Source organism: Prionailurus viverrinus, chromosome C1 (genome assembly GCF_022837055.1).
Source record: "Prionailurus viverrinus isolate Anna chromosome C1, UM_Priviv_1.0, whole genome shotgun sequence".
NCBI lineage: Eukaryota > Metazoa > Chordata > Mammalia > Carnivora > Felidae > Prionailurus > Prionailurus viverrinus.
The window spans coordinates 56562670-56589315 of NC_062568.1; the positions used below are offsets into that span (position 1 = coordinate 56562670).

Sequence of the window (26646 nt, forward strand, 5' to 3'; positions counted from 1 at the left end):
CCCTGAGGGCGTGAAATGCACTGAGTGTTTCAGTAGGATACTTTCTTTGTATTTATGGACTGGTTGTTAATCACTTTAATAATGAAGACTACTTGGGATCTTCTTTGAGAAAAGTGTAGTGTCCTTAAACGTGTTTTATTTGTTTTTGCTTACTGTTTAAACTTTTCCTGTTGTCATTTCCTAGGCAGCTGGAGGCAGCATCTCACACCAGGTTAGCTTCTCCTACTTCAATGCATTTAACTCCTTACTGAATAACATGGAGCTTGTTCGTAAGATATATAGCACTTTAGCTGGCACAAGGAAAGATGTCGAAGTCACAAAGGGTAAGATTTCAAAACTGTGTGTTGATCGGAATGTGCATTTTCACTTTTCTTTATCTAGGGCATGAAGCTGACCTAAGTTTACCACTCTGAAGCCAGATCTAGAGAGTGTGTTACGGTGTGCGTATGCGTCACTTGGGCGGTAGTGGTCTTCAAAAATCCAGGTGCATTTAATGGGGTGCTGGGGTCAGGAATAAAAAAGCAGCTCTGACAGTTTTGAAAAGAACCTTGGTCCAGTCTGTCACACCGGCTAGTGGCAGTGTGGCCGAAACTTGTTTGTACTAGGAGGGAGTTGTGGCAGAAAGATGGGCAAGCCTCCTCTTTTTGCTGTGTTGTAGTAGGGTGTTTTCGTTGATTGGAGAATAGCACGTCTTTTATCTTGTGACTCTGGAGATGAAAGCAAATAAACAAGATAAGAGAGAGGGTTCTAAAGAGATTGTTTTATCTTTGAAATAAATTTGTTTTTGCTGGTTCCTTGTGTTAACATTTTATCTTTTGCCGGCTTTCAAACTTTCATAGTGGAACTTAGGTATTTAAATTCAGTTTTAGATTTTTAAAATAATTCTAAAATGCCTTTAGCTTTCAGAGGATAGTTGGTTAAACTAGAAGCATGTTAAGAATGTTTTAAGATTTTCAATTCTTTCTTTTTCTTCTAGAGGAGTTTGCCCAGAGTGCCATACGCTATGGACAAGTCACTCCACTAGAAATTGATATCCTCTACCAACTTGCAGACTTATATAATGCTACAGGGTAACTATTCCAATAATTCTTTATGATATTTATTATAGGACAGTTCCTGTAACATGTGAAGCAGGGGTATGCTTTCAGTTCATTTTACGGTTGTTAATTCAGTCTACAAATTCCAAGAGAGAGAGGCCAAATGAGAAACGGGAGGAGGGAGAGACAGACGAAGACAGATGTTTAAGGTTGGGGGGAATGAATGAAGGGAAAGGGAGAGAGAGCAAGAGGGGAAAAGAGCAAGGAGGAGAAGAGAAAAGGAGGGAAGAGAGGGAGAGAGGGAGGTAAAAGAAGAGAGTAAGAGCTCATGGGACTTGTGAGAGGGAGATAGGGGACAGAAGACACACGAGAGTGAGGGGGAGTGAGAAGTAAGAGGAATGGGGAAAAGTTGATTTCATCTGGACTCGATTAAATGTAAGAGATTTGTGAAAATTTGCCTACATTTATAAAGTAAACTGCAGTACATGTCCAGGTGTCTTATAATCTTTTTGGTTCATTCACAAATGGTCATTTTTACAGAATAGTATGTATCATTTTGTGTTGGAAGGTATCATTTCTTGAAATATGTTCGTGACGTTATCATTATGGTTATCATCATAGTCAAGCTCAGATATTTTATGCCTCCATTCTATTTTTTAATTTTTTAATGTTTATTTTGAGAGAGAGAGAGAGAGAGAGCACGTGCATGTGAGTGGGGGAAGGGCAGAGAAAGAGGGAGAGAGAGAGAATCCTAAGCAGGCTCTGCACTGGTAGTGCACTATGAGTGCAGAGCCCAACTCAGGACTCGATCTCATGAACCGTGAGATCATAACCTGAGATGAAATCAGTAGTCGGATGCTTATGTGACTGAGCCACCCAGGGACCCCTAATGCCTCCACTTTATAGACTAAAATAACCAAAGCACATTGAGAGTTTTTGATTTGTGAAGTTCTTCTGTAAATCCAAAAGAAAAACCTTCATCTCTGGGCAGGATTTGTGGGATGTGGGACTTATGCTCTTATATTAAGTTGCAAGATTTTTTTAAGTGTAGGAATATCCGAAAAATGGTTTTTGTCTTTGTTTTTGTTTTTAATATGAAATTTATTGTCACATTGGTTTCCATACAACACCCAGTGCTCATCCCAACAGGTGCCCTCCTCAATACCCATCACCCACCCGGCCCTCCCTCCCACCCCCCATCAACCCTCAGTTTATTCTCAGTTTTTAAGAGTCTTTTATGTTTTGGCTCCCTCCCTCTCTAACCTCTTTTTTTTTTTCCTCCTTCCCCTCCCCCATGGTCTTCTGTTAAGTTTCTCAGGATCCACATAAGAGGGAAAACATATGGTATCTGTCTTTCTCTGTACGACTTAATTTCACTTAGCATAACACTCTCCAGTTCCATCCACGTTGCTACAAAAGGCCATATTTATTCTTTCTCATTGCCACGTAGTATTCCATTGTGTATATAAACGAAAAATGGGTTTTAACCCTAGAGCTGAGGACTATTAGAATCTGGGTATATATGGGTGATTTATTGCCTTTATGCTACCTAATGAATTATTGGTCTGGAGATGATACTAAAAATGGCATCCAGTCTTTGGTGATTGACATGAAATATCAGGCCATGTCTCATTCATCTAGAATTCACATTTTTAGCAGAGGTTCTGTGCCACCTTTATAAGATAATAAATGGTTTCAAAAAATGCTTTTCAAAACTAGATCTGAAGTGATCTACCTGGTTCATGGAATGTACTTATTTTTAAGTAAATTTTTTGGAAACAGTAGTGCAGGGTTCAAAACTCAGAGCTTAAAAGAGCATGCTGTAAAAAGTATCTCTTCTATCCTTGTGCCTTTCCTTAAAGGCAACCAGTATTCATCAGTTTTGTATTTGTCCTTCTCAAGATACTTTGTACCTATGCATTAAATATGTACCCTAAAGGAATACACTTAGTATGTATGAACTGTCAATGTCTATACTTTACTTCTAACAAGGATTAGTTCTTTACTTTTAGTATCTACCATTGGAGTATTATTAAATTTGTGTAGTACATATTATTTTTCTGAGATCTTTTGCTTTTTGTTGTGGGATCCTGGGTTTGGAGATTTTTTTCCTCACTAAGATGATCTGAGTGAATAGAGAAATACTACTTTATTTTACTATTATGTTTATTTTAGAGCATGAGCAGGGGAGAGGGGCAGAGGAAGAGAGAGAGAGAGGGAGAGGGAGAGAGGGAGAGGGAGAGAGAGAGAGAGAGAGAGAGAGAGAGAGAGAGAGAGAGAAAGAGAGAGAAAGAGAGAGAAAGAGAATCTTAAGCAGGTTCCATGCTCAGCACCAAGCCCGACACAGGGGCTCCATCCCACAACCCTGGGATCATGACCTGAGCTGAAATCAAGAGTCAGATGCTCAACTGACCGAGCCACCCAGGCACCCCAAGAAATACTACTTTTTTTTCTTTAAATTTTTTTTTTTCAACGTTTATTTTTGGGACAGAGAGAGACAGAGCATGAACGGGGGAGGGGCAGAGAGAGGGAGACACAGAATCAGAAACAGGCTCCAGGCTCTGAGCCATCAGCCCAGAGCCCGACGCGGGGCTCGAACTCACGGACCGCGAGATCGTGACCTGGCTGAAGTCGGATGCTTAACCGACTGCGCCACCCAGGCGCCCCAAGAAATACTACTTTTAAAGCATCGTTCTTGGGGTGCCTGGTGGCTCAGTCAGCTAAGGATCCGACTTAAGTTCGGGTCATGATCTTGAGGTCCGTGGGTTTGAGCCGTGAGTCAGGCTCTGTGCTGACAGCTCAGAGCCTGGAGCCTGCTTTGGATTCTGTGTCTCCCTTTCTTTCTGCCCCCCACCCCCCCACTCACACTCTGTCTTTCTCTCAAAAAATGAATAAACATTAAAAAAATTTTTTTTAAAGTATGCTTCTTGGGGCACCTGGGTGGCTCAGTCATTTAAGCCTCTGATTTTGGCTCAGGTCATGATCTTTTGGTTCGTGGGTTCAAGCTCTGCACTGGGCACTGTGCTGTCAGCTCGGAGCCTGGAGCCTGCCTTGGATTCTGTGTCTCCCTCTCTCCCTCTGCCCCTCCCCTGCTCATGCTCTCTCTCTCTGTCTCTCAAAAATGAATAAAAAGGTTAAAAAAACAAAAAAACCTAGTTCTTTTCCCGTCTTCTTTTTTTCTGAAGAAATATGATCTTGGTATGAGGAGTTTGTTGGTGTCTAACAGTTTTTTCTTTCCCATATTTTTGCCTGAAGGCGCTTGACTTTGGCAGATATTGAGAGAATAGCTCCGTTGGCTGAGGGAGCCTTACCTTACAACCTGGCAGAACTTCAGAGACAGGTAGGAGGAGTCTCATAAATAGAATCACCTTCAAAAATGCTGAAAAAGTATGTACATGACAGCCTAAAGTTCCTGAATGCTATGAAAATTAAAAACTGTCCAGAAAAAAATCTCTACTTAGCTCAAAGATTACAACTGTTATTCCCACCCTCATGGACTATTTTTATGGGGACCTAAATTTATGTTTGTGTTTTTTTCTTTATTAAGATAAGGGAAATAAGAGTGCAGACATACACGGGCTTGACTCCTCCCTAGAACTAGCAGTCTTCCTTTCACTTGTGTGGTGACACTTAAAGATTAGTGTTAAGTTCACTTTGAAAAATTAGACTGATATTTATAGGGCTTTAAAAATACAAAACATTCTTCTAATGAAGTACATCTTTCACTGAGATCATGCTTTATAGATTACAATAATAACACAGGAAAACTATATAAGTAATGAGCCAGATATATCTGTAACTCCTTACAATTTAGCTTCTTTAGTAGCAAAGAATTCTTACCTGCTGCCATCAAAGTTTATTTCCACTGTATGTTCTCAGGTCCTTAAAAAATAGATGGATTTATTCCAATTCATTGATTTATAATAAAATTTAATAAAATTGTTAAATGGTTGAGATATTGAAATATTTAAAGAGCTTAGTGAATTTAATTTTACATTTTGTGGTATACATTTATGAAAATTTTCTCTAGAAATTTGAAAAAGTTGCATTTCAAAAGATATTTTTCAGTATTATGTGTCTATAAATAGCTTATAACATTACTATATTTCCTATGCTGTACTTTTCATCTCTGTGATGGATTTAGTTTATAACTGGAAGTTTGTACCTCTTAATCCCCTTTATTTTGCATTTCCCACCCCCCACCCCCCCACCCCCGCCCTACACATTCCCTTTGGCAACCATTATTTACAACAGCCAAGATATGGAAGTAACCCAAGTGTCCACCAGTAGATGAATGGATGAGAAAGATGTGGTACACACACACACACACGAATATTACTCAGCCATAAAAAGGAATGAGATCTTGCCAATTGTGACACCTTGGATGGACCTAGAGGGTATTAATGCTAAGTGAAATAGGTCCAAGAAAGACAAGTATCATCTGATTTTACTTACATGTGGTATCAAAAAACCAAAACGAACACAAAACCCACCCACTCTTAAATCTTGTTTTGTAAGGCCAAGAATAGTGAATTAAAATTCAGGTGTGATTTACTGGCAAAATAATTTTGTTAATCTATTTTCCCTAGCCTTATTTTTCCAATCGTACTTCTCAGTAGGTATTAAAATCTAGCTCTTTTCTCCCCCACCTCGTATAGTCAGTTTAAAAATCTTCAGCTTTTCCATTTCTTCTCTCCATTAATAGTATGCTGTTTTGAAGAGGTAGCTCTCTTCATTGGATTGACATACTACCTGAAGTAGTGTGGTTTGGGCACATAGCTTGACTTGTGGCATGATCTTGCTCTAGGTCATTCTCATTTATAGATTGAGGTATGTTCAACAACAAAAGCAGAAGAACTTTCTGCTACCCAAATGAGGTCTCAAGTCATTTCCTATCATACACATGTGCTTAGGGAACAGGTTAAAAATCAGTTAAGATTCTCAACTCTTATTTTGCTTTGAAAAACACTTAATTAATCTTGTTAAATATCACCTTCATGATCATAATCATAACTTAAGGGAAAGTGCCTTTTCCTTTGGCCCATTTGCTCACGGTAGGCGATCTTCTTAGTGTTGAGTATTTTCTTTCAGTCTAAATGCTAAAAATTCAGTACACAGTCATTAACAGGCATGACAGCTACAGTAGCGTTCTACTTATGAATATTCATGAAGTGAAATCCATAGCATTAATTACATTAATTTACATACCTGAATACAAGTGAACCATAAGTTACAGTGATAGCTAAGCTTGAGAAAAACTTACTGACCATATTGTATTTAAAAAAATAAACAAATGCTATTTAATAAGGGCAGAGGCCAAAAGGCATTTGCGTATTTGGGTGTTTATAGTTAGAGATGTTTTTAGCTAAGAATTAAAACACACTGTAATCCTTCAGTTTTCATAGGATTTTGTAGGGCTTATAAACATTAAAAAATTAGTTTTTTGTTTTTTTTTTTTAATTTTTTTTTTCAACGTTTATTTATTTTTGGGACAGAGAGAGACAGAGCATGAACGGGGGAGGGGCAGAGAGAGAGAGGGAGACACAGAATCGGAAACAGGCTTCAGGCTCTGAGCCATCAGCCCAGAGCCCGACGCGGGGCTCGAACTCCCGGACCGCGAGATCGTGACCTGGCTGAAGTCGGACGCTTAACCGACTGCGCCACCCAGGCGCCCCTAAAAAATTAGTTTTTAAGTGCTTATTTAATTTTGAGAGAGAGAGCAACAGAACAGAAGTGAGGGAGGGGCAAAGAGAGAGGGAGACAGAATCCAAAGTAGGCTCCAGGCTCTGAGCTGTCAGCACAGAGCCTGACATGGGACTCGAACTCACAAACTGAGATCATGACCTGAGCTGAAATTGGATGCTTCACTGACTGATCCATAAACATTTTGTAAAGGAAGAGAGAGGGTAAAGAAAATATATGTGATGAACACAGGAGAGGCTTTTTATATTAATAAAAAATAGTGGTAATTTCATTCTTTTTTGGGATCATAGCCCTTATTTGAGTTTTAGTTCAACATATTTTTTTGAAAGGAGACATGATTGAAAATAATAAATCTATGAGAATGAGGCCTGTTTTCACCCAGTTTTGTAATTGAGAAATTCCATTTTGGGATAAAGTTTTATGTGCATGTTTTTAGAAGTTAAAAATATTTTTGCTGTCCAAGAAACAGACTCTTAACTTATCTTTACCTTGAAGACACACACTGTGTTTTCCACTGTGCTATCTTTGAAACAGTATTAGAAGTAACTGGTTAGCCTTGCTTTGTTCAATCAACATTTAAAAAACTAACTGAACATAGTTAATATAATACATTGACGTGATATCAAAAAGATTTTTGGTTTAGTAAATGAAAATAAAATTTTTTGAAAATTATTTTATACCATCTCATTCTTTTTGTTTTTTAATGTTTATTTATTTTTGAGACAGAGCATGAGTGGGGGAGGGGCAGAGAGAGAGGGAGACACAGAACCTGAAGCAGGTTCCAGGCTCCAAGCTGTCAGCACAGAGTCCCACGCAGGGCTTGAACTCACAAACTGCAAGATCATGACCTGAGCTGGAGTTGGACACTTAACTGACTGAGCTACCCAGGCACCTCTGATCTCATTCTTTTATAACTTTTACTTTTGTAGATGTTTACAATGCAATCGCTTTTTGCCCTTTTGGCTAAGATCAAGTGTACAATGCATATTATGTGTAATTTAATAAAACCTATTACTTAGATTTATATAGATATTAGTACGATGGATCATGTATATAATTTATAAATGAAATCATAATCTTTGGTTGGCAGGAGTATTCATTCATAAATGGTTGTTGAAACTATTTACTTTAAATAATGGTGGAGAATGCAGTGGGGTGACTAGGGCCACATGTCTGCTTATTCCCCATCTCACTATGAGACCTTTATTGTCACTTGTCCTGTCCTTAGTATGGCCATCTTACCTTTAAATGCACAGTGGACTGACTGAGAAATTAGTACTTTGTGGTCTCACTGTGGGTTAGACCATCCTGATGGTCTCAAAGGGAGTTTATTTACAGAAGATTGAGAAACATTGGGCCCCCCAATGGCTGCATTAGAGCACAAGTCTTGAGTGCTGCTTGGTAAAGTACTTTCACCCTTTGGGAGATAGTAAATCTCTAAACAGTCTAAAATTAGTGTTGTTATTGTAGTGATAAAGAGAACAAAAAGTAATTGTCTTTTTGGATGGCCCATTTGCTCTTCTATGAATGAATCAAAATTATGCTTATATTAAGGTTTTGTTAAAATATCCTACTCTTTCCCTTATTTGATTTCAAATATAAATATCAGTTTCAATTTATTGCTCACTTTTGTTACAGTACATAAATTAAACACAATGGATGGCAATGCAATTGTCTGGGCTAACTTGGTAGGAAAAAATGTATTTCCTACAAGATCATGATAATGTACTACTCTGTAATTTTCCACCGTTTTCATGATGGTTTCTTCCACATGCTAAATTCAGTTTTGTACATAATAGGTATATACTTTCACGCAATGGATTATAATAAAGTTAGTATATTGTGATAGTTGAGCTTTATAAAATATGCACTGATATTTGAAATAATTTTTTTTTTGCCAAGGGTTTTCTCTGGGTTTCATTTTGACTTTTCATCATATATTACTTATTTTCCTTTTTACTATAGAATTTGTTGAACCACAGCACTGGCAAGCATAATGAGCTTTTTTTTTTTTTCTTTTTTAAGCATAAAGAGCTTTTAAAAGATCTCTGCCTACAGAGATCACAATCAAACATTAAACATTTAGGTATCACATGCTTTGGTTAAAAACTGAAAAGATGTGTATTGTGATTCAAGATTTACAAAACAACCAAATAAAACCTTTCTATAGGCTGCTTCTCAAATTATTTGTAAATATCCAGGTTTGTCATATTTATCTTGATTAATTGAGCTTTGAAGAGGTTGTACAGATGAAAGCAAGTCAGAGTAGACTAGCTTTTTTTCTTTCTTTTAGATTTTAGGCATGGATTCCCTCTCCATTAAATTATTCTAATGAGCGTATCTAAGCTTTTTATTATGCAGGTTTTTTAAAAAAGCTCATTCCAAGTTAATATTTTTCAAGTTTTCTTTATAATAAACCAAATATTTTATTCTTTCATTTCAAACTGTTTATGCAGCATAACTGCTGTTTTCATAAAGAATATATTAAAGAACAAGACTGGCAGACTGTATAGACAAATTATTTTAGATCCTTTATGTTGTGGGTTACCTATGAAATAACATTCTGAGTCACAATAGGGTTTTTTCCTTTGCATTGTTATCATCATAAATCCTATGTTGTAACTATAAATGTGAGTAGCTAGGATAGTTTTCAGCCTAACTACATAGCAGAATGATTTAAAGCCTTTAAAAAATAGTAAGCTCCAGGCCCCAGAGACTTATTTTTTAAAGCCTTTCGTTGGATAGGTATAGCTGGAAAATACATAGGTCTAGGAAAGAAAATGCTCAGTAACATGGTTCAGAAATATGTGGTTAACTAGTGATAACCTCAGTGGTGACCTTGTAAAGCCAGAAGTAAGGGGGCCAAGGCTCTGAACTCTTAAAACTGTAGTTATTAAAGTTTTTCACTTTAGTCCCAAAGAGAAGCATTTGACTTTGCTTCACCTACATATACATAACAATCCTAGTTGTGTGACTGCTCCAGCCTTAAGAAAAGAGGCGATAGGTGGCCAAATCAAATCCAACCAGGAGGCTGTTGGTGAAAGAAGTAATGGCCTTGAGGCATGGGAAGATAGCACCAACAGGTGCATTAGATCTTGATGCAGTAATTGATGGACCTAGGAATCTGATGACTTTCAGTCATTAGAGAAGGTGTTTTTTATCATCAGTATTCTCTGATTTAGGAATCAAGATAGTTTGTGTACCTTTTAGAAATATATTTTTTTAATGTTTACTTTTGAGAGAGAGCGAGTGAGAGCGGGGAAGCGGCAGAGAGAGGGAGACAGAGGATACAAAGCAGGCTCCATGCTGACAGCAGCAAGCCCGATGCAGTGCTCAAACTCACGAACTGTGAGATCATGACCTTAGATGAAGTTGGGTGCTTAACTGACTGAGCCACCCAGGTGCCCCCATTTTTGAAATATTTTAAAATTTTAAGTTAGCTGAAGAAGGGGGAAAGAATTTTTACTCGAGACATTTATTTACCCGAAAGATTCACTTCTCTGGAATGATAGTGTATTCTCCAATATTAGAGAAATCAGGTATTAATAGGCTTATTAAAAAACGGGGCGAGAAGAAGGCAACTGTGTCTCTTAGGTTAATCGAGGTATCTATTTTAAAATCATAAGTAGCTGAATTGTAGTCTTTTTTATTTGCCATATACTTTTCCAAGTGTCTTTACCTATTTTTTCCTCCCTGCAGCAATCGCACGGTTTAGGCAGGCCGATCTGGCTCCAGATTGCCGAGTCTGCTTACAGATTCACTCTGGGCTCAGTTGCTGGAGGTGAGTGACATGTCTGTGTGCTGTCTCAAGCTTGTGTTAATTCAGTACTATCTCACTAGACCGAGACAGGTCAGCAAAGGTGCAGTTTCTAGTTCCTGCGGGTCATAACTACAGAGCTTTCTGCAGTGTCCTTTATTTCTACCTGTGATGAGAGGATTGTCGCAGCACAGCTGTGGCCCCTCTGGCTCCAGTGTGTCTTCAGGACAAACCCCTGTAGTAAAGTGAAAGTCTGCATGCGTGCTGCACTCGCCTTAATTATCCTGTGAAGACAGTGTCAAGAAATGGAATAATGGTGTTGGGGGTGAGGCAGGTATACAAATCTCAGAACCTTACAAAACAAAACAGCCTCCTAAAGTGATTGATTCACTGTAGCTTTGCTACTTGTATTTTTTTTTTTCCCTCTCCCTCTTTACTGGCTAAAGAATTATCTAGACTTGTAGTTAATATTTGCTAAAATGAACCCCTAGTCCCTGCTCCTAGGCAACATTTGAGAGACTTTTTTTTTTCTTACATCTTTCCATAGAAAATGTGTAGAATCTGAAGTAGCTTTGTTGAGAAGATCCTAGGAGGTGTGATTAAAATGCTTATGATTTTTCAAAACAAGCCTGAACTGATGAAACTATTGTTTTTTCCTTTTCAGTTTTAGAAGTTGCAGAACATGTTTTGGTTTTCAACAGTTGAAAAATAACACTCCACTTCATTTTATAATTTTTCCAGTGTCAGAAATCCTAAATCCTGGCATTAAAAAAAGCCAAAAAACACAAATTCTGTACAAAGGGATAGGGTCATGTTGAGATGTGGTTCCAATATTATGGTCATAACTAAGAGTAATTTACCAAAATGCTTTAGTAAACTAAGTTTTAAAATTATAGCTACCTATTTCTACACATATGGTTATTTTAAAGGGTAAATGGTATAATATTTAGGCATTGAATGGAAAGTATAAAGAAATATATAATAGTTTCATGTTGTGGAAATCAAGTCTTGATGACTTAACGCTGGTAATGACTTGAAAATGCACGCAGTTGTTCTCTGAAGCAGCTGTATTTATGGGTCCCAAATGCTAGCCTGTCATCCTTCAGCAGTGTATGGAAGAAGGAAGAATAACATACAGTCTCTTTTGTGAGAATAGATACCGTGTTTTGTTTTCTAGTCCTTTGAGATGAGATTTGTTGTCCTTAAAGAGCCTCCGTTTAATTGCGCTCTCTTCTAAGGGTAAAACTTGTTTTCTTTGTAGCTGTGGGAGCCACTGCAGTATATCCTATAGATCTGGTGAAGACCCGCATGCAAAACCAGCGTGGCACTGGCTCTGTTGTTGGGGAGCTGATGTACAAAAACAGCTTTGACTGTTTTAAGAAAGTCTTGCGTTATGAGGGCTTCTTTGGACTCTACCGGGGTGAGTAACTGTATCTTAGCTGCTGAAGTTAGTGGTTTTATCTCAGCAGCAGCAGATTTTAACACCTTGATTATGAAAAAAGTGTGTTGTCCAGTCAGAGTAGAGATGTTTCTCTCTTTTAATTTTCTTGTTGCTTGTTTCCCTTTTTACATTCTTGCTGGTAACTAGCAATATGTGTGTAGACAAGGCCTTTATTTCTTCCTGATGTGTGTATTTCATGGAATCCAAATTCTGTTGCCACTGTGCTCTGACAAACTCAGGCACATGTCTGCAAGTGGAGTAAAGGATGACAGCTAAGAAACAGAGAGCTGCTTTTCTCAAAGAGTTGGAGAAAAGAGATATGCCTCTGCTCTGTGAAATAGAAGCCAGGCAGTTAGCTGAAAGTGAGTTTACCCTCTCTGCACTTGTTTCAATTGAAAGAGATATCAAATGTGTTTGTCTCTTCCAAGGAGACCATTCACAAGTCTTTTTTTCCAGTGAGTCATCTGAAGTTAGAAAAAAAAAAAAAAATGAATAAAAGAAAACGCTTGGCTTCATGTCTCATTCTGTCTCCTTTCCTCCCCTTAGCTCAGAGGCACTGTGAGTAAAAGCAGAGAGATTTTCTTTTGCAGAGAATGTTACCACCAAGTCTAGGCTGAGCACAGTGCTGTCAGCATCAGAGGCAACAACCCCCTTGTAGAATTCTCCCCACCCCCGTCGGCTTTGTAGGAACTTGTTCTCTTTGGAGAGGGAATGACTTTCATGTACATGTTTTCACATTAGAATTTAGGGTTTCCTTTGGGAGGGAGATTAATTTTTTAATCCCTTTGGGCGCCACTTGGAATTCTTTGAAAATATTCTCTACATGCTCAAGTCCAGAGCATTTTTGTAATTTACTCTACTTATTTGTTTGCACACACAGTCTCATTAATCCCTAGCTCACTCTGAGCTCTGTTGAACTGTTTGGTCTAGAACTTCTTCCTTGGAAAGAAGGACTGGACCTGAACAAAGCTTATGCTCATGTACAGGAGGAAAAAACACCTCTGGTTAGCATTATTTGCAGATATTCAAGTGAAAAATGTATCTCTGATACAGTTAAAGGAGAGGGTCATGAGGATGTTCATTATTGGCATTTTATATAGAATAAGAAAAGAGAGTGGTTTTGAAATCAAAGTAGGCTTAAATACCCTGCTCCTAAGAATGAATGTAGTTAATTTTACTCAAATATTCAGAACTCTAACCTCCCTGAATTCCAGCTGTATCACATGTACTCCACGGGAGGAAGGTGTGTGTTGTCCAGAATGCAGATCTCTGCCTGGGAATGCTTATTTTAAGCTGTACTAAACCCTGCATATCTAGATTATATTTAATGAGGAATTTAATGAGGGCTGAGTGGTGCTAAGGGTTTTTTTTTTCTTTGTCATCTCCAATCTTTCTTTGTTGAAAAATGACCTTTCTTCCTCCTTGGTTTACTTTTTCTCTATCAGAAGTAACCTAGATATATACTGCACAATTTAACCTTCTCAATGGATGGATGCTTATACAAAATTTCATTTGGGAGAGATGTCATGTTAATGAAATGAGTCCAATATAGCAAGTTTAGGGGTGGGGGAGAGGTGGAGGGATTGTTAGCGTTATCCAGGATGTGAGCTGATAAAATCAGTTCTTTAAATGAGAGACTCTTTTTTTTTTTTTTTTTTTTTTTTAATTTTTTTTTTCAACATTTATTTATTTTTGGGACAGAGAGAGACAGAGCATGAACGGGGGAGGGGCAGAGAGAGAGGGAAACACAGAATCGGAAACAGGCTCCAGGCTCTGAGCCATCAGCCCAGAGCCCGACGCGGGGCTCGAACTCCCGGACCGCGAGATCGTGACCTGGCTGAAGTCGGACGCCTAACCGACTGCGCCACCCAGGCGCCCCTAAATGAGAGACTCTTGTGTTAGGGAGAAGATTGTAGGAGTCCTGTATGTGAACACTATGATTATTGAGATTGTCATATATGGCTTAGAACTGGTCCATTATTCTGTCAGATGATTGACAAAATTGTTGACAGATTAGCCTAAATTTCTTTGCAGGCAACAGTGATAAAATGACATAAATCAGTACTTTATTAAAATTCCATGAGCCTTATTGAGGCAAGTTGTAAAACAAATACACATGCTGACATGGTTGTATGGAAGTTAGATTAAAAGTAATAGGGCCTCATAATCATGAAGGTTAGAAAGTTAAGACTGCCATCTGCTGATTTATTCTTTTAAATCAGTCTGCTACCCATTAAAGGTGTGTGCAGATTTGTGTTTGTCATTGATAATTCAGTTTGACTGACAGTAGCCTGTATGTATGATTACTTGCTGGCTCTCAACTCTTAGAAAATCACTCAGCAGTATCCTCAAAGTAGGCTTAAGATCAGCAGTGAGTGTGCAAACACATACATAACTCCCCCTTGGCTGGGTGATTTAAAGGATATAGAATGTTTATTGTTAGCATCTTTAAAAAATGTATGCAAAAAATGTATGCCAACAATTTGAGTAATCTGTGTGCTTTACAAAGCTGAGCCTTATGAATATCTACAGATGTTGAATTGTTTATATATTTTTTTCTTTTGCAGTTTGCAGCCAGCCTGGGAAATTTAGCTTTCTAAGAATAATGATTTCCTTTGTTTTAAGAAGATTCTTTAGAAATGTCTTAAGTTTGACATACATTAGTAAATAAGAATGTAGCAGGCATATGTTTTTGTTTGTAAAAGATATCCATTAAATGATACTTAAAACTGCATTTTTCTTTGCAGTTTTGGCTTCCTTTAAAATAAATGGTACTGAATTCTGGTTTTCTCTATAAAGAGAAAATTATGCAAGTTGGTGTTCTGTAATAACCAAACCACTATATGCTATTATATAGGTAGCAGCATTTGTGGCAAAATCTGGGTCTTTTCAACAGCAGGCTTTGCAGAGGTTTTCCAAGCATACAACATTGGCTTCTTTAAAGTGCCTGTCTATGTTTGTATATTGTTGGTTGTAAAGGGAGGGGATTTGGTTACATTGTTATTGGCAATGTTCAGGAGTAGAGAAGATCCATGGTCTCCATTCCTCGCTCACATACTTTTTGAGAGGTGTTAGATAATTAGGCTTTAAAGGAAGCATGCTTAAGAAAAGGATTTATAGGGGCCCCTGGGTGGCGCAGTCGGTTAAGCGTCCGACTTCAGCCAGGTCACGATCTCGCGGTCCGGGAGTTCGAGCCCCGCGTCAGGCTCTGGGCTGATGGCTTGGAGCCTGGAGCCTGCTTCCGATTCTGTGTCTCCCTCTCTCTCTGCCCCTCCCCCGTTCATGCTCTGTCTCTCCCAGTCCCAAAAATAAATAAACGTTGAAAAAATATATATATTAAAAAAAAAAAAAAAAGAAAAGGATTTATAGCCTCAAGAAAGCATAACATTATATTTCACATCAGTATTGTATACATGTACAGAGTTTTTAGGATAGTCCATTTTTCCATATTTTAATGAAAACCCTAAAATGTTTGATGCATTAATAATATGAGGGAAACCGTTGCTTGTTGGGCTTGTATGTTCATGTTTAGTACATTCATATTGTTAATGCTTCTTTCTGTTTACCTAGGTCTGATACCACAGCTTATAGGGGTTGCTCCAGAAAAGGCCATTAAACTGACTGTAAGTATCTTTCTCTTTGAATTTACGTCTTTTGTTTAGATTATCATTAAGCCAAAAATTAATGGTGCTGCTGCTGAGACTGGCACACTATCAAGACATTTGTAAAACTTTAAACTTTTATGTAGACATTTAATAATTTTTTAAAAGTTTATTTACATTGAGAGAGAGAGAGAGAGAGAGAGAACCAGCAGGGGAGGGGCAGAGAGAGAGGGGGACAGAGGATCCGAAGTGGGCTATGTGTAGACAGCAGAGAGCCTGATGCAGGGCTTGAACTTTCAAACCGAGATCATGACCAGAGCTGAAGCCAAACACTTAACCAGCTGAGCCACCCAGGCGCCCGATGTGATAATTTTTAATTTTATCATGAGACAAATATTTTGATGACTTGGAAAATGAATAACATGCCATTAGAGGAAATGGTTGAGAATTCTAGTTAACTGATGTTGTCTTTCTGATTAGGTTAATGATTTTGTCCGGGACAAATTTACCAGAAGAGATGGCTCCATTCCACTTTTAGCAGAAATTCTTGCTGGAGGTTGTGTAAGTATTAATACTGGGCATCTCTCATGACAAGTATGTTCCTTTAACCTTTTTTGCACATTAGGTATAATATCTGAGTGACATTCCTTCTGAACTCAAGGGTTTCTAAGATTTTCTCAGTGATAATAAGGAATGCTTTTTAATTTCATTGCATGATCTAACTGATTTTAAGTGCAGAAAAGAGGTAGTATTTTTGTCAGCTCTAACTCTGAGAAGCTCCTGACATTATGTTCCACACTTTGTAAAGTTCTGATTCTGATTCTTAAATATTATAGAAAATAGAGTAGTGGATAGGGTTTCCATACATTTATATTGTCTGGAAGTTTAAGTGTGAGATGACTGATTAATTGAGCTCTTATATTTCAGGTGTAGGACTGAGTAAACCATTGTGGTATAATTATAATTTTCCTTCTTTAGGGACCAGAGGTTATAGCAAACAACTGTAATTATGTTAAGGCTATTACATTTCTGAATGCAGAGTTTCAGATTATATTTAATTAGAGCACAAAGGTTTCTATCTTTAAAATGTGAGTATAACATTGGATTTAGACCAATTCTCTAATCTAAGTTTGTAGCTCAACTAATTTTATTTGTGGTGTTCATTTCAAATTTGTTAATACACAATTTAAGACTTATTTAGTCCGTTTTGTCCCTGAAGCCCTTAATAATTTCCAGTTGAATTGGCTGACAATCCTGGCTAAACCCTCCTCAGTTGTTAGTGGAACTTGAGGTGATAAGGTCAGTGACCTTTGCAACTTTTAATTCAGAGAAGATGCCCTGAGGGTCAGAGAGAGGGGCTGCTCTGGATTCTTCTTGATGAGATTTGTCAGCCTGGTACATACCTGGGTCCTCACCTTTGGGCAATTGAAGTTCCTATTGAAGAGGTGACTTGGGCTCTTTGTGTGTGTGTGTGTGTGTGTGTGTGTGTGTACATATGTACATATGTATGTATGTCCATTTGTGTGTATGCTTGTACACATGCCCACCCAAGTACATTCTCAGGAAGAAAACTCACCTCTTTGGCTGACTTTCTTTTTTCATGAAGGACAAATAACAAACATAGAATAAGACCTTTGTTTAAGCAGATCACAAAAAATATAGTTTCTCTTCTTCCTTTACCCTAACTAGATGCTGTAATTATTTCTTTTGTCATGAGAGAATGTTTGCAAATTGTAAATATTCTTTTTCTCAGTTTTAGTTTTAGTTTGGTTAAGAAATTTCCTTAGTTTTGCAACTGCTCATGTGTACACTTGCCAGAAATATCCTGAGTCATGCTCTTTCTGTCCCATGTAGCTAATTATTTGTTTCCATTTGTAATACCCAGAGGTTTTTGCCCATGAAACTGACCTGTTCCCATGTCTGACATGTGACCTAGGTGGTTAAACTGTAATCAGATATTTGGTTCCTTTGTTTTTCCTACCATGGACCCTGTTTCTAGGTTTGAACTTTGGGAATTTCTATTGAAGTCTGGGGTGCCTTGAGGGTTGTGCTGACACTCTAAATTTCTTCTTTCATCGTGACTTCTTTCTGAGAGCTTTGATGGATTGTCTAGTTGGAAATTGACAGCATGAAAAATAGACAGGTTGGGTTGTAGGCAGAACGATGAGGTTGTCCACAGTTCTTCATCTCAAACATTTTTTGCTGCCCTCTTTTTTCTAAATTTCTTCTTCATTCGAGGAGGAAAGAAAATGTGTAATTACTGAGTTTGTATTGATGAATTCAATTACACTACAGTGTAAATGATTGTTAAGGCGTAATCTGCCAGTTCTCCCAAAGGTCTATGTATTTCAACAGAGAATAAGGCCTTAAATGAAATGAGTGAGTCTCTGTGTAAAGAATATCAGCCACTGTGGAATACAGGAATTCTCTCTTCACCGAACAAAACCTGATAGACAGCCACCAGATAAACACTGGGAAGAGTGGTTACCCGTGCGCCTGATCGTGAGAACTCTCACCATCCTGGCTAGTGGTGGTGATCTAAAGTGCAGTGTCCCTGTGGGTATTTGGCTGAATGCTGTCAGTGCAACCAGCTAAGAACAGTGCTCATGTTTTTCCAAAAATCACTCAGTTTTAAAGACCTACCTTGTGTTAACCTAATGCAAAACATGTTAGCCTAATGCAGATTATTTCAGAGGAAATGGCTCAAACTGAGCAGTCATTATTCGTTTTTTCCCCAGCAGAAGGATCATCTAGGACTTGGGCTTTGAGTTGCCTATATATAATGGAGAGAAATTCTGCTGTGAAAATGACTGTTGCCCTCTAGGAAAAATGGTGTTCATTGACTAGATAATGAATTGACCAAGAAATAAAAGTACCTGGTCCTTAGACCTTATTTTTTGTTGTTTGTTTTGTTTTATGACCGATTTTTTAAAAATATGGTATTTGATACATGCCAAAGAGTACATACTATATAAATCTAAAGAGTAATAATAAAATGAGCATCTATAAGCCTGTCACCCAACTAAAATATTAATATAATTACTGGTTTTTGCTTCTAATGTAGCTCTAATGTGCTAAGATTGCTAATGAGCAAGCAGTAGGGACTTTTCCTATCTGAACATTTTATAGGCGTTAACTATCTCATTATCATTCCCACCTAGAGGTGAAGAAAAGAAACCTAAGTGAGATCCAGTACTTAGTAAATGGTAAAATTAGGATTCAAACCACTTTTGTTTCAAATCCATATTTATTCATATTTGGTATATTTCCATTTATTCATTCTTCCATTTATTCATTCTGATTCAAAACCAGCCATCAAGGCTGAGAAGGATTTAGCTTCTTTTTTCCTGTGAAGGAAACCAGACTTAGGATATGTTTACGTCTCATAGAAAAAGGGTAGTTGCTGATCATTCTCACCAGATAAAACTTAATCTTAAGTCTAATCATATTCTGTGGCAATTTGAAAGTAGAATTTCTTATTGTGATTTGCTTCATTCCTACATATCACCAAAGAAAATACATGCTTATGATTATAATTCATCATAATAGCTGCCATTTCTTAAGCATCTTGTACTGGACTTGTACTTTATAGGCATCTTCTCATTATTCTCAGCTTGAATTGAAGAAACTAAAAACTCAGTGAAATGTAGCAATATTTGCTGTTTGTTTCTGTTTATTCATTTTTTATTTATTCTCTCATTCATTGAATGCCTGCCGTGTTTCAGGAATATTTTAAAGCAACAGCTTTATTAAGATATAATTCTCATACCCTACAATTCCCCCACTTTAACGTGTACTACTCAGCAGTTTTTAGTATATCCACGGAGTTGTGTAGCTATCACCAAAGTCAATTTTAGAACATTTTTATCACCCCAAAAAGGAACTTGGTCCCCTCTAGCTGTCGCCCATCAGTCTTTCCTCTTTGCCTCTGCCAAGTCTTGGGCAGCCGTTAATAAGCTTTCCATCTCTACAGATTCACCAGTTCTGGATATTTCATGTAAATGGAATGAAAAACGTGTGGCTTTTCGTGTCTGGCTTTTTAAAATTCAGCATAATGCTTTCAAGGTTCATCCATGTTGTAGCATGGATCAATGCCTCAGGTCTTATTGCTGAATAGTGTTCTATTATGTAGATATGTCACATTTTGTTTATTGATTCATCAGTTGTTGATCATTTGGGTTGTTTCCACTTTGTGGCTATTATGAATAATGCTGCTCTGAACATTAATGTAAAAAGTTTTCTGCAGACATGCGTCATCACTTCTCTTGGGTATATACCCAGGAAGTGGAATTGGTGGGTCATATAGTAACTCTAATTTGTATTTTGAGGAACGGCCAGACTGTTTTCCAAAGTGGCTGCAAGTTTTATGTTCCTACCAGCAGTGTAGGAGCTTTGAGATTTCTTGACATCCTTGTCATTGATTTATAGCCATCCTAGCGGGTATGAATGTTACCTTGTTGTGATCTAATGACTGACAGTGTTGAGCATCTTTTTAAGAATGTATTGGCATTTATATATCTTCTTTGGAGAAATGTCTCTTCAGAACCTTTGCCTGTTTTTTGTTTTTTTTGTTTTTTTTTTAAATTTTTTAATGTTTATTTATTTTTGAGACAGAGAGAGAGCATGAACAGGGGAGGGGCAGAGAGAGAGGGAGACACAGAATCTGAAACGGGCTCCAGGCTCTGAGCTGTCAGCACAGAGCCCGACACAGGGCTCGAACTCGCGTACCGTGAGATCATGACCTGAGCCGAAGTTGGCCGCTTAACCGACTGAGCCACCCAGGCGCCCCCCTGGGTGATTAAAGTGATTAAAAATAATCACTTTATTATTAAGTGATAAGAGTTCTTCGTATATTTAGAATCCCTTACCAGACATGTGATTTCTAGTATTTTTCACTTTCTTGACTGTGTCCTTTGGAGAATTGGACTTTGATTCTAATGAAGTCCAATTTAATTATATTTTGTTGCTTGTGCTTTTGGTGTAATGTCTAAGAAATTATTGCCTAATCCAAGATCACATAGATTAATACCCATTTTCTGCTAAGAATTTTATAGTTTTAGCTCTTACATTTAGGTCTTCGATCTTTCACACAAATTGTTAACCTTAATTTTTTAGGGTCTTTTGCCCTGAGCATAGAGATTATTAAATGACAGTTTTATTTTTCATTGTTAACATTTTGGTATATATTTCCTTCTAGTGTTCTCATACACATGCTCATCTGCATGTGTACACACACACACACACACACACACACACACACTTTTTTTTTTTTTTTTTAACGTTTATTTATTTTTGAAACAGAGAGAGACAGAGCATGAACAGGGGAGGGGCAGAGAGAGAGGAAGACACAGAATCTGAAACAGGCTCCAGGCTCTGAGCTGTCAGCACAGAGCCCGACACGGGGCTCAAACTCACGGAGCATGAGATCATGACCTGAGCCGAAGTCGGACGCTTAACCGACCAAGCCACCCAGGCGCCCCAACACACACGCTTTTTAAAACCAAATGGAAGTTTTGTTGACTCTGAGTTCTTGATCGAAGATACAGGCTGCTCTTACTTTCTTTTATTTTCAAGTGTGCGTGGTGGGGAGGGACAGAGGGAGAGGGGGCAGAGGATCCAAAGTGAGCTCTGGGCTAACAGCAGAAAGTCTGATGTGGGGCTCGAACTCAGGAACCACGAGATCATGACCTGAGCCGAAGTCAGACGCTTAAGTGACTGAGCCGCCCAGGTGCCCCAAGGCTGCTCTTACTTTCTAAAGGCAGCAGAGAATCAACAGCAGAACATTTCACTTTGGAAGCAGAATATAACCTTTGGGAAAAGAAATAAAACAGGGTATGCATTTTTAAATTTTAAATCTTCATTGCAAACTTTAGCCAACTTTTTATTTTTTTTTTTATTTTTTATTAAAAAAAATTTTTTTTTCAACCTTTATTTATTTTTGAGACAGAGAGAGACAGAGCATGAATGGGGGAGGGGCAGAGAGAGAGGGAGACACAGAATTGGAAGCAGGCTCCTGGCTCCGAGCCATCAGCCCAGAGCCCGACGCGGGGCTCGAACCCATGGACCACGAGATCGTGACCTGAGCCGAAGTCGGGCGCTCAACCGACTGAGCCACCCAGGCGCCCCTAACCAACTTTTTAAAATGTACCAAAACCTCGAAAAAAGACTTCTAATTCAGAATTTATAATAATATAGATGTGCCCTCGTAAGTTTTTTGTTGTTGTAGTATCTATATCATAGTTACCTTTTTTTTCTTTGTTTTAATATTTTTGTTTTTTTAAATTTACATCCAAGTTAGCATATAGTGCAGTGATTTCAGGAGGAGAATCCAGTGATTCATCCCCTACATATAACACCCAGTGCTCATCCCAATAAGTGTCCTCCTTAATGCCCTCACCCATTTAGCCCATCCTCTCATCCAAAACCCCACCACCAGCCTTCAGCTCTCTGTATTTGAGTTTCTTATGTTTTGTCCCCCTTCCTGTTTTTATATTATTTTATATTATTTTTGCTTCTCTTCCCGTAACTGTTTTGTATCTTAAGTTCTACATATGAGTGAAATCGTATATTTGTCTTTCTCTAATTTCCCTTAACATATAATATACTCTAGTTCCATCCACGCTGTTGCAAATGGCAAGATTTTATTTTATTTTTTTGATTGCCAAGTAACATTCCATTGTGTATGTATATACATATACGTATATATACGTATGTATACGTATATGTATACACACACACACACACATACATACATACCACATCTTCTTTATCCGTTCATCAGTCGATGGACATTTGGGCTCTTTCCATACTTTGGCTATTGTCAGTGGTGCTGCTATACACATTGGGGTGCATGTGCCCGTTCGAAACAGCATACCTGTATCCTTTGGATAAATACCTAGTAGTACAATTGCTGGGTCATAGGGTAGTTACATTTTTAATTTTTTTTTAATTTTTATTTATTTATTAAAAAAAATTTTTTTTAACATTTATTTATTTTTGAGACAGAGAGAGACACAGCATGAACAGGGGAGGGTCAGAGAGAGAGGGAGACACAGAATCTGAAACAGGCTCCGGGCTCCGAGCTGTCAGCACAGAGCCTGATGCGGGGCTCGAACTCACGGACCGCGAGATCGTAACCTGAGCCGAAGTTGGCCGCTCAACCGACTGAGCCACCCAGGCACCTCAATTTTTTGAGGAACCTCCATACTGTTTTCCAGAGTGGTTGCACTAGTTAGCATTCCCACCAGCAGTGCAAAAGGGTTCCTCTTTCTCTGCATTCTTGCCAATATCTGTTGTTGCCTGCAGTTGTTAATTTTAGCCATTCTGACATGTGTGAGGTGGTATCTCATTGTGGTTTTGATGTGTATTTCCCTGATGATAATACAGTTACTCTTGAGTAAGTTTTACAGCTCTACAGAGAGGGAAAACAAGCGTGTTTCTGCCTGGGATCAAACTGGGGACCTTTCGTGTGTGAGGTGAACATGATAACCACTACACTAAGGAAGCCAGCTGTTGTATAACCTATACGTTGACCTTTAGGTTTAACAATTGCTTGACCCTTCTTTAGGTGGGGTTGGGGCAGTATTTGTGTGTACGGTTACCCATAAATATGTGTTACAGATGCTGTATGTGTAGCATATGTAACAAATATTTTTGGTTTCAAATATTTTTTTCTCATTGCTCTTATAGGCAAGCCATTCTTATTAGGCCATATGTTTTTCTTTTTCTTTTTCTTTTTTTTTTTTTTTAGAAGGTCTCTGTATATGTAGAAATCCATACATACATGTATACACGCATATTACATGTCCATATCAGACATAATATAATTGAGTGCTTAATTATATCTGTTGTGAGCAAGAATAATATTTTAATGTCAACTTAGAATTTTCAAAGTACTTTAATATGCACATGGTCACTTCTTGTGAAATAGGTAAATGAGGAAAAGAAGCTTAGAAAGGTTAAGTCTCACCCCAAATCACACAGCTAATACATGCTGCAGGTTTCATGTGAGCACCAAATATTTTAAGAACAATTCCTTTTGTTTGATAATGCTCTCTTGGAGAATCAAATCCAGGCCCTCTTCATGTGTCAAAATAAATCTAGGTGAGCCTATTCAACTTTGTGATGACTTTTTTTTTTTAATTACATTGCTATCTATATGATAAAGATGTAGTATATGAGTATATAAACACATATGTGACTATTTAGGTGTAATTAACATACCAAAAAATGAACAGATCTTAGATGTCAGCTCAGTGAGTTTTAACAATTGTATATACCCATGAAATCACCACTCAAGACAAGATATAGGGGCGCCTGGGTGGCGCAGTCGGTTAAGCGTCCGACTCCAGCCAGGTCACGATCTCGCGGTCCGGGAGTTCGAGCCCCGCGTCAGGCTCTGGGCTAATGGCTCAGAGCCTGGAGCCTGTTTCAGATTCTGTGTCTCCCTCTCTCTCTGCCCCTCCCCTGTTCATGCTCTGTCTCTTTCTGTCCCAAAAATAAATAAACGTTGAAAAAAAAATTAAAAAAAAAAAACAACAAGATATAGAACATTTCACCTCAGAAAGCTGATTCATTCCTCTTTCTAATCAATCATTCCTCTGTTCCCCTAGGCAACCACTATTGTTTCTTCTTAGATTTCATATAAATGAAATCATACAAAATGCATCCTTTCATAGCTGGCCTCTTTTGCTAAACTTGTTTTCAAGAGTCATCCTTATTATTGTGTGGGTATCAGTAGTTAGGTTTTGTTTTTAATTTTACTGAGTATTATTCCACTGTATGAATTGACCACAATTTGCTTATTTGTTCTTCTGTTGATGGACATTAAAACAATTTTGTTAATGTTTGTTCATTTTTGAGAGAGAGAGAGAGAGAGAGAGAGAGACAGAGTGAGAGCAGTGGAGGGGCAGAGAGACAGGGAGACACAGAATCTGAAGCAGGCTCCAGGCTCTGATCTGTCAGCACAGAACCCAATGCGGGGCTCGAACTCACAAACTGCGATTTCAGGACCTGAGCTGGTCAGTTGCTTAACTGACGGAGCCATCCAGGCACCCCCTGTTGATGGACATTTGAGTTTTTTCCAGTTTGTATCTGTTATAAATAAGGATGCTGTAAACATTCTTGTATAAATCTTTTTGTCAACATTTTTCACAGGTGAGTATTTAAGAGTAGAATAGGGTACAGGTTGTATTCAATTTAAAAGAAACTGGGTCGCCCAGTCAGTTTAGTGGCTGACTCTTGATTTTGGCTCAGGTCATGATCTCATGGTTTGTGAGTTTGAGCCCTGCTTTGGGGTCTGTGCTGACAGCATGGAGCATATTTGAGATTCTCTTTCCCCCCTCTCTCTGCCCCTCCTCTGCTCTCTTTTTCTCTGTCTCAAAAATAAATAAATGTTTAAAAAGTTAAAAAAAAAAAAAGAGAAACCGCTAATTGCTTCTTTGAAATGGATGGACCATTTTACAGTCTCAGCAGCAGTGTCAGATATTTGTAATTCCACATCCTCACCAACATTTGATATTGTTAGTTTTATTTTAATTTCTTTAATATTTTTTTAATATATATTTATTTTTGAGAGACAGAGTGTGAGAGAGTATGTGAGCAGGGGAGGGGCAGAGAGAGAGGGGGACAGAGGATCTGAAATAGGCTCTGAGCCTATAGACAGAGAGCCTGACACAGGGTTTGAACTCACAAACCATGAGATGATGACCTGAGCTGAAATCAAGAGTTGGCCGCTTAACCTCCTGAGCCACCCAGGCACCCCAAAGATTTTATTTTTTAAGTAATCTCTATACCCAGTGTGGGGCTCCAACTTACGTCCCTGAGATCAAGAGTTGTATGCTCTACTGACAGGCAGTCGGGCACCCCTAATTTTTTTATTTTAGTCATTCAAGTTGGAGTGAAAGGATGTCTTTTTGTGGTTTTAATTTTCATCTCCCTGGTGTATAAAGACATTGATCTTCCTTTCATGTGTTTTTTAGCTATTTGTATATCTTTTTTGGTAGTATCTGTTCAAAATTTTCTGCTTATTTTTTATTAGGTTTTTATATTTTTTATCATTGACTTGTAGGAGTTTTTTATCCATCATGGATGTAGTCCTTTGTCAGATGTATGTATTGTGAATATTTTTCCCAGTCTGTGACTCATCTATTATCTTAATGTGTCTGTGGGGTTTTTGTATTGAGGTATAATTGCCATATAACATATTAGTTTAAGGTGTACAACATGATTCGATGTTTGTACATACTGTGAAATGATTACCACAAAAGTATAGTTTCCCTGTCACCATAAAGTTACATAATGTGCAGTATAGTATTATTGTGTATAGTCACCATGCTGTACATTACATCCCAATGACTTAATTATTTTATGCCTGGAGGTTTGTGTGTCTTGACCCCCATCACCTATTTCACCCACCCTCCTAATCTCCCTACCTTCTGACAACCACCAGTCTGTTCTCGGCACCTATGAATTTTGTTTTATTCATTTATTTTATGTTTTAGATTCCACACATAGGTGAAATCATCCACTAATTGCCTTTCTCTCTATGCTTTATTTCACTCAACATAATATCCTTAAGGTCCATCCATGTTTCTACACGGCAAAATTTCATCTTTTTTTATGCCTGAGTAGTATCCCGTTGTAAACATACACCACATCTTTGTTATCCATTCATCCATTGATGGACACCTTGGTTGTTTCTATATCTTGGCTATTGTGAATAATGCTGCGATTAACATAGGGGTGCAAATATCTTTTCAAAGTAGTGTTTTGTTTTCCTTTGGATAAATACCCCAAAGTAATATTGCTATATATATGGTAGTTCTATTTTTAAGTTTATGAGGAAATTCCATACTGTTTGCCATAGAGGCTGTGCCATTTACATTCCTACCAATAGTGCACAAGCGTTCCCTTTTCTGTCTTCACCAACACTGACTATTTCTTATCTTTTTGATAATAGTCAATCTGACAGGTGTAAGATAATATCTTATTGTGGTTTTGATTTGCATTTCTCTGATGATTAATAATGTTGAGCATCTTTTAATATGCCTATTTTACCACCTGTATGTCTTTTTTTGGAAAAATGCTATTCAGATGCTCTATCCA

The 26646-nt window shown here is 38.0% G+C and overlaps 1 protein-coding gene across 2 annotated transcripts in view; it reads left to right on the forward strand.

Moving 5' to 3' along the window:
* The window catches only part of SLC25A12 (solute carrier family 25 member 12), a 128070-nt gene that overhangs the window by 80230 nt on the left and 21194 nt on the right, over positions 1-26646 (forward strand). For both annotated transcript variants that reach the window (XM_047869897.1, XM_047869896.1), the window contains 7 exons: positions 185-323; positions 977-1070; positions 4293-4377; positions 10440-10521; positions 11759-11917; positions 15509-15561; positions 16021-16101. In XM_047869897.1, the coding sequence (XP_047725853.1) occupies positions 185-323; positions 977-1070; positions 4293-4377; positions 10440-10521; positions 11759-11917; positions 15509-15561; positions 16021-16101 (693 nt within the window). The remainder of the gene's footprint in view (positions 1-184; positions 324-976; positions 1071-4292; positions 4378-10439; positions 10522-11758; positions 11918-15508; positions 15562-16020; positions 16102-26646) is intronic.